Genomic DNA, 8,575 nt, shown 5'->3' on the forward strand with positions numbered 1-8,575 from the left:
CCTGGATATACTTAATACGTTGAACATTAACAAACAACACAAGGTTCCCACCTCTATAGATTATTGATTATAGTTATATCAATGATCTGATGATGTCAACACCAATCTTCATAGAATCACAGACTTAGAAGCTTCTGAAATATAAAATATTTCAACTCTCACAAGATAGGAAGAAGAAAAAGCAGCTTTGAAGAGGACATTCAATCCTGAGACCCTATCATCCACCTAGAAAGAAGGGCTTACATATGAAGTCTCGGAGAGATGTGAATTGTCCACACATGCAGAGCTCTGCAAAGAGGACAAAGACACAAAACACGAAAGCACAAAAGACAAAAACACCACATATAGTTTTTAAGAATCAAATAAATAATACACTTGAACAAATTCATGCATTTATACTGCTGCCTCTGGTTGTAGGGTTCAGAATCACAGAGGCTAATTCTCCCTCTATATTTTGATTGACCAGCATGGGTAGTCTAGATAATAAATTTGTGTAGACACAGAATATGACCAGCTCTCATTATTGTTGTTGAATTCATTTTCTAATTGGCACTTTGGTGAGGGATCAGGTTGACAGGAACTCTATGAGGAGGAGGGGAATGTTCTTTCCAATCACCTGATATGAAGGCTTGCAATACATTAATCACCTTAATGAACAGTCATCTGATAGGTATAGGCCCGGTCCTTAGTGGAGGCCCAAGGTAAGTCTTTCAGATGTGATTATTCGGTGAGCAGATGGTAAGAGGGTCTATGTTTGTCCCTTCATTTGGGAGGCAAGGAGAAAAGATGGGCCTGAGAGCCTCGTGGAAAGAGGCTGAAGGGAAACTGTAGATGAGGGACTCATCTGTCACGTTGTAGAATGCTATGTGTCCCGATTCATAATCTAAGAAAACACCGACTTTATGCACAGGCTCTCGGACATGTTGGCCTTTCAAAGGTGATGACACCCAGAGACTATAATCATCTCCAATTTTTAAACCGATAAGTGAGAAGAGGTCCCCCGGAGGCTTTGGCAGGTTCCCTTTCCTGCTCACAGAGTCCTTGCAGATACCCACTTCCCACTCTGTCTTGTTTCCAACTTCCACCTCCCAATAGTGTCTCCCACAAGTGAAGAGCTGCGCTCCCAGCACAGTAGCAGACTGGTCAAATCTCTCTGGGTTGTCAGGTAGCTGCTGTCTGATTCCACCGTACTTCACACTTTTCAGATCCTCAGACAAAACCAGGTAGGCATTGGCTGTGGCTGGGTCCAGAGTTATCTCTGCTGTAAGAAGAGAACACAATGAACCTTCCTTTAACATTTCTTGCAAACCCTCCCTCAAAATACTTATCGTCATTATCCAACATAGTTCAATTGAAAACCAGGCATGTTGGTGAAATCTCAACCTTCTAGAAGGTGAGGCAAAAGGATCACAAGATCAATGTCAGTCAGGTCTATCTTGAAAGACCTGGTCTCTAAGTGACTGCATGGTGGAAATGGGATAGATTTGTTTAAACAGAATCCTGGAGCTCAGTTTTCACTGTTCAGCAAAATAAGAAGTGAAGGTCTTAAAGGAAAATATTTCCCTGAGAGGGGAAGAAGACTATCATAATGTCCCCAGAAGCTCTTCTGTCTACAAAAACAGTGCCATTTAACTATTCAAGAAAATCTTTTTCTTTTTCTTTTTCTTTTTTTTTTTTTTTGAGTCTCGGGGCTTGAACTCAGCCTGGACGATGTCCCTGAATTCTTCAACTCAAGACTACCACCCTACCCCTGGGCCTGGATGGTGTCCCAGAGCTTTTCAGCTCAAGACTACTACCCTACCCTTGAGCCAAGCCCCACTTCCCGTTTTCTAGAGGTTAATTGGAGATAAGAGTTTCAGGTCCTTTTGTGTCCGGAATAGCCTTGAACCTTGGTCCTCAGATCTGAGCCTCCTAGGATTACAGGTGTGAGCCACCGCAATCCAAGAAAAATCTTTTGTCATTGGTGTTCATACTAGCCATGGTTCTTCAGGTTCTTCAGTTTGGATGGGAGTGAAATACTGGCAATTATCATTTACTGAATTCCTCCAAATGTGCCAATTAATTTCTATACATTATTGCATTCAATCATTTCAAGTATTCATAATCTTCTCTTTATGTGAAAATAAAATTGAGGTTTATAATAATGAGGAATCATCACGATTTCAAATACTGTTTGTGATGGTGTGCCATGCTTAGATTCAGTTAGTATATCCTTGACTTCTGTTACTGTAGCCTTCAATTTCTCCTAACTCTCCAGACAAGATTAAATGCCTCTATCATACAATATCATGCTTTTATTTATAAACTGAATCCCAGCAAGAACTGTGTGATTCATGACAATCTCCTTGATCTAGCTGAAAATTCTATAAAAGTAAAAACACTATTGGACTCATCAATTGTTACAAGAGCTCAATCGCATTGTACTGGGCTGAGTGTAGACACACATCAAATAAATGTTGAACTCAAAGTTCACTGGGTCTGCCTTTGAATGCACACTGTCAACAAGATGAAAGTTAAGAATTAAAGTTGAGACCTCCTATTAGTCTGTTTTAGCTTCAGTAGTCTTAATGTTTGTACATTATCAATAAATTGCTCTTTGTTCCTTTACTAGAGTTTAAGTTAGCTTTGGGGGATTTTTGTTGTTGTGTTGTTGTTGATGATGTTTGCTTTTGTTTTTTGAACTCTCAAATTTCCAGCTTAAGACTCTAAAATGCTAGAATTACAGCCACCAAATAGGAACAGAGTTAGAAATGGAGAATCCACAATATGAGGGGTATGTTTATGGAAAACACAGGACATAATATTAAACAACAAAAACAAATAATGTTGGAAATGTGATTTTCATGGTAGCCTCAGGACAGAAAGCCCTGAGTTAAGCTCTCAGTACTGCCAAACACAGGCACATGCACACACACACACACACACACACACACACACACACACACACACGAGGAGGTGCACACAAAACTTAGAATGCCAGTGCAGTGGCTCACACCAGTAATCCTAGCTACTCAGGAGGCTGAGATCTGAGGATCAAGGTGCAAAGCCAGTCCAGGCAATACAAAGCCGAGAGACTTATCTCCAATTAACTCTAGAAAACTGGGAAATGGGGCTTGGTTCAAGGGTAGGGTGGTAGCCTTGAGCTGCGGAGCTCAGGGACAGCACCCAAGCCAGAGTTCAACCCCCATAAACTCCCCCCCTCAAAAAAAAAGCTTCTTAGACAGAAAACAAAGCCAAAGACAATATCAAGCAAATCTTATAACTTCTCTCTGCTCAAGAGCACACATCACCTGAAAACCCAGCCCATTTCTTAGAACTAGCTCATTATACCTTAACTGAGATCCTAATGCAAGTGGTAAACACTTTATGTTAGAAGTGAAGAGTTTGATTTATGTATCCCTAACATACACTGAAATTAACTATGAATAACCCTAGAGGTTCGACAAACCAGATTGACTTACTGCTGAATTTTCTTAACATCGACCTCATTCCAGTGATATGACACAGACTCAGTTCAGTGATGGTAGCCTCTGGGCACTGAAGCAGGAGTGTCTCACTCCTACAAAACAATGAACAGAAATCCTCTCTCTCTCTCTCCTCTGTGGACAGTACAACACAATTCCAACTTGGTAGTCTAATTTTGCCAACAACCCAAAGACCTGTAACCCCCCCTTTCAGAATCTATCTCATCAACACCAAATCGTATCTTCTGCCTAACTATAATGAGAATAGCAACTTACCTTTCCAGGGCTTCTCTTGTTTCCTAAGGATATAAAAGAAAGAAGGTTAGAAGCCAGGCACAGTGGCTCACACCTATAATCCCAGATACTCAGAAGGCTGAGATCTGAGAATCATGGTTCAAAGGCAGCCCTTGCACTACAAAGCCCATGAGACTCATCTCCAATCAGTCACCAGAAAACAAGAAGTGGTGCTGTTGCTTAAGGGGTAGGGTGGTAGCGTTGAGCTGAAGAGCTTAGGGATAGCATCCAGGCCCAGAGTTCAAGCCAAAGAAAGGAAAGAAAGGAAAGAAAGAAAGAAAGAAAGAAAGAAGAAAGAAAGAAAGAAAGAAAGAAAGAAAGAAAGAAAGAAAGAAAGAAGAAAGAAAGAGAGGAAAGAGAAAGACAGAAAGAGAATGGTTAGCATTTATTTATATCAATTACTAACAAAGGCTGAACCCATTTCAGAAAAAAAACTCCTTGAAAAATACACAAAATCTCCTCCACATTGGTCTCAAACAGCTTCAGTGGGAGGAATAGTAAAGAGAAAAAGTCACCAATTTATTCCAAGGATGTTTTTTTTTGGTGAACATGAAATGTTTTATCTATGACAAGAAAATGTTTTATTCTTTTTCTTGTCATATCACTATGTCAGGATATCACATTAGGTTTTGTTGTTGTTGTTGTTGTTTGCTTGTTTTTGCCAGTCCTGAAACTTGAACTCTTTGAGTTTTCTTAAGGCTAGTGCTCTACTACTTGAGCCACAGCCCCACTTCCAGCTTTTTTTTTTTTATGTGATACCAAGGACTCATATCCAGGGATTCATGTATGCTAGGCAAGCACTGTACCACTAAAACAAACTCCCAGCCTGTCACATTAAAGTTAATGTGCCTAAGACCTATTGTTACCAAAGAAACCACATACTAGTCTTGTTATTTAATGCTTCATAAAGCTAGAAATTGGTCCAGTGAGAGTGACACTGAGTTCAGCATGTAGCTCTGCAGTAGAACACTTTTCTATCATGCATATAACATGCATGTTGATCATCTTTACCCCCTTTATTTCTCTTCAAGACTTTTTTGAAAGATAGAATGTCATTCTTTAGGAAAAATACTTTTCCTATGTCTTTAAATACTATGTCACTTTTTGTTTTCCTCCCCTCATGCCCTCCCTTGCCCCAATGCCTCATGAATTTATCTTTACCTCAAAAGATTCTAAAGTGGAGTTCTGACATGTAGATTCTATGTGTCCAATCATTTTGTTCAGGTTTCTAACTTGCTGGGTCAACTGGATCTCATTGTCCTTTAATTTCTTCATGTTCTCTTTCTCTTTCTTCTCTAGTAGCTGCAACTGTAGCTGTTCCTCCTCTTTTAGGAACTGGTGCATTTTCATGTATTCTGATACAACAACCTGTTTAAAAGTCTTTGTCTCTTCCTAACATCACACACACACACACACACACACACACACACACACACACACACACAGAAACAATTGAGTTAGTAATAGAAGTGCTTTTTCCAAGGTATCTGTAGATTGTCAATCCTTACAAAGAGTTACAATATTACTTCTGTGAAATTTCTCAAAACCTAACTAGCTGGGTAAATACACTATAAATCTGAGTAAAGAAAATCAAAATTTGTATTCCAATAAAATGTCATTCTACTGGTACAAATGAAAAATGTAAATATATGTATATGACAAATGGGGAAAAGAAGCAAAATCAAGAAAGGGGAACAATTATGAAAAATATATGTATCCAACAAATCAGTGAAAGTCAACAGGGGCTCATATAGTAGAAACAGAAATTTACTACATATATAGTTACATCTAAGAACTCCAGAGATAATCAACAACTACTATTTTTGGACCTAAATAAACATTTGCTTCTTTGCTTTAACTCAAATCCAAATTTCTGACTAACTTTAGATATTTCAGTGTGACTAAGACTATTACTATGCCTTTATATTACTTTCTCCTTATTTCTTTTTTGTTTGCATTGTGTGTGGGAGGGGGGTGTGCATGTGTGTGTGTGTGTGTGCGTGTGTGTGTGTGCTAAGGCTTAACCTTAGGGCCCAGACCTCCATGTCTTCTGTGGGGAGTAGTTAATTGGAAATGAGAGTCTCATCAACTTTTCCTGCCTGAGCTGACTCAAATCATGATCCTCAGACCTCAACCTACAACTGAGTAGCTACAACTGCAGGTGTGAGATACTGAACTCAGCTTCATTTGCTTTCTTTTTAAAACCCAGTTCCATCCTATTAAGTATGTCTATAATCCATATTTTAGATTGTATATAGTTATAATCAAGGTCGATTAGGTGCTCAAGGAAAAATATAAATCAACCCACCTCAAGAGCATGAATTTGAGCTGGGTTATATGATTTCATAGTGGACAAGCCACAGCAAGCAACTGCAGGAACAGAACTGGAACCCTGGACATAACACCAGCAGTCCCTAGTCCCCCTCATAGAATCACAAAAAACACAAATGCTAACCTTGCAAAGAATCACTCTCTCCTTCTCGTGGGTCAGTATAGCCTGAACTTCCTTCTTCTTTTTACGCAAAAGATTTAGAATATCCTGGAGTTTCTCCTGCAACAGAAATAAGCCCGAGGCTAATGAGCAGAGCAAAAAGTCATGGAGAGAACCTTGAAAGGGACTCTAAAGAATGACCACAGAATGATACAGCTTTGTGGTGCGATGTCTGAGGGGCATCCCCCAAGGTGTCACCAATTAAGAGTTAAGTGACAGGACCTGTTAAGCACGCTGAGATTTGTGTTGAATGCCCATCTTACTTTGTGTTGCTCCTCAGCCTCATTGGAAAGATACCCCCTGTTGATTCCATGACTCTGGGTTGAGAAAGCGATGACACTCTGCTCATCGTCAGAGAACACTCTGGAAGCAGAAACCATTTTCCCACCGCCTCCTGGCTCTTCCTCATTCTGCAGCACCTGGGATCTGAGCTGCCTGCCAATGCTTGCCAGCCTTCCCAGGCGTTCGTTGGCCTGGAAATGTGGTCCTCCCAAAGTCCTCCAGCACTCGGGACAAGATAAAGGTGTGTTATGTTCCTCCCAGTTCTTAAGGAGACACCTGAGGCAAAAGCTGTGTCCACATTCAGTGGTCACTGGGCTGCTGAAATAATCCAAGCAGATGAAACACGTGAGTTCCTCCCGAAGGTTCTCCATCAAATCTATTGTAGACATTTCCTCAAGGGTGACTCAACACAAGGCTATGCTTCCAGCATTAAGGCCTCCCTGTAGTTCTACTATTTTGAATAATAAGTAGGTGATAAGTTGTTGTGTTGTTATTATAAGAAACTCTTATTCTCCTCTGTGCCTGATGTCACTAGTTGACATATATGCTCCAACACAAAGCCAATTATGACTCAATGTGGAACACCCACACATTAGATTCATCATCAGACTCAAACTTTTATTGAGCTTCTCTCTCTCTCTCTCACCCTCCCTCCCTTCCTCCTTCCCTCCTTTCTTTGCCTTTCCCTCTCTCCTCTCTCTTCCCTTTGTCTCCTCACTCTGCACACCACTCACAGAATATTGAGAGTATTTGTTCTTAATACTTATGGTTTTGAGAACTCTTTGTAGTACATGAATAATACTGCAAAACAATTTTTTAAAAAAAAAACATTTGTTTCAGGATTTAGAGTGGATTATTTGGAGCAAATTTGTAGAGAGATTTGAATTATAGTGACTTTTTATTATATCTAAATTGGAAATATGGTCTAAATCTTTTGTTTTTGGAAACTGCCATATTAAAACAGTTGAAAACTGTAGGAGAAAAATGGGAATATAAACTTCTAGTTATTGTCAAGTCTCTGTCTCTGATCAAGGTAGGAGACTTACTATGGTATTGTATACATGTTTTGAATTTTACTCATCTCAATAAAATGTGAATTATTCCACTGAAATAGTCTTTGATTTTAGATGGACAATAGACCTAGGTTAATTACTTAGATGATAGTACACACCCAGATACCATCAATGGGAGGCAATTAAAATGTTATTTTTTGGCTTCTTAGGAAGCTGAGATCTGAAGATCACAGTTAAAAGCCAACCCAGGCAGGAAAGTCTGTAAGACTCATCTCCAATTAACCACCAGAAAAAAACAGAAGTGGTGTTGTGGCTCTAAGTGGTAATAAGTAGATATTTCTCTAGGCCTGTGAAAAAATAAAGGCATAGTGTCGAGACTACACACAGTGAACATGTACTATAAATCTATACTGTCATATGCCCATGAGTCACTTCTAATTATGGTTCACCTTGTGCATTTTATATGACAGAGATTGAGATCTTCACATTTATCCTATGAATCTGTGCAGCCCCACTACCTTAGTTCATTGAATCATGTTCCCAGAAACTTAGCTGAGTATAGTATATTCCTACTTTTATCCCATCCTATTCTCACCTGGCAATCCAAGTTGTTTCATTCATGTTTTGTGATTTTCAGGCATCAACTTATCCTTCTAATTTATCTTCCACAAGACATGTTATCCTAGCTTCAACTTTGATAAAAAGAAATTCTCTGAACCAATGTGCTTCTTCCTTGGCTTTGGCCCAAACTCAGCTTCCTGAAGTCATTGGTGTAAATGTTGTAAGAATACATCCCTTCCAATGCATTTTTGAACTATTGAGATGAGAATTGGAACTTGAAATCAAGAAAGCACCGGAGCAAAGAGTCCTATGTTAAATAGGAAGAGAGATAGGCTCAGTGGGACATGATGCTTTAGTTTTTTTCTAGACTACTATATTTCTAAACACTGCTGAAATGAATCTTAAATGTATTGCAAAAAAGGGAAAAGAAAAAAGTATTAATGAATCATCATCTTCATTCAATCTGTTAC

General features: G+C 39.3%; 1 protein-coding gene across 3 annotated transcripts; it reads right to left on the reverse strand.

Moving 5' to 3' along the window:
- Window positions 1-520: 520 nt before the first annotated feature.
- Window positions 521-8,575, reverse strand: Triml1 (tripartite motif family like 1). Of its 3 annotated transcripts, XM_090353767.1 has the most exons (7): window positions 8,140-8,575; window positions 6,513-6,849; window positions 6,214-6,309; window positions 4,920-5,150; window positions 3,741-3,763; window positions 3,462-3,559; window positions 521-1,261 (listed from the first exon to the last, which is right to left on the reverse strand). In XM_090353767.1, the coding sequence occupies exons 1-7, from the start codon at window positions 8,163-8,165 to the stop codon at window positions 711-713; spliced, it is 1,362 nt and encodes a 453-aa protein (XP_090209893.1). In that variant the 5' UTR covers window positions 8,166-8,575; the 3' UTR covers window positions 521-710. The 3 variants fall into 3 exon arrangements, with proteins under 3 accessions (XP_090209893.1, XP_090209892.1, XP_090209891.1); XM_090353766.1 differs by lacking the exon at window positions 8,140-8,575 and having other exon boundaries at window positions 521-1,258; window positions 6,513-7,050; XM_090353765.1 differs by lacking the exon at window positions 8,140-8,575 and having other exon boundaries at window positions 6,513-7,050.

The sequence above is a fragment of the Megascapheus bottae genome, chromosome 20 (genome assembly GCF_031878675.1).
Source record: "Megascapheus bottae isolate mThoBot1 chromosome 20, mThoBot2.hap1, whole genome shotgun sequence".
Taxonomy (NCBI): Eukaryota; Metazoa; Chordata; class Mammalia; order Rodentia; family Geomyidae; genus Megascapheus; species Megascapheus bottae.

Excerpts from the sequence above, each read along its gene's own strand:
- Triml1 (XM_090353765.1), bottom strand. The coding sequence starts at position 6,920 with ATGTCTACAATAGATTTGATGGAGAACCTTCGGGAGGAACTCACGTGT. Across the intron at positions 5,151-6,213 it reads AGAGAGTGATTCTTTGCAAG|GAAGAGACAAAGACTTTTAA; the intron begins GTTAGCATTTGT and ends GTGTGATGTTAG. Across the intron at positions 3,764-4,919 it reads CCACTTTAGAATCTTTTGAG|GAAACAAGAGAAGCCCTGGA; the intron begins GTAAAGATAAAT and ends TTATATCCTTAG.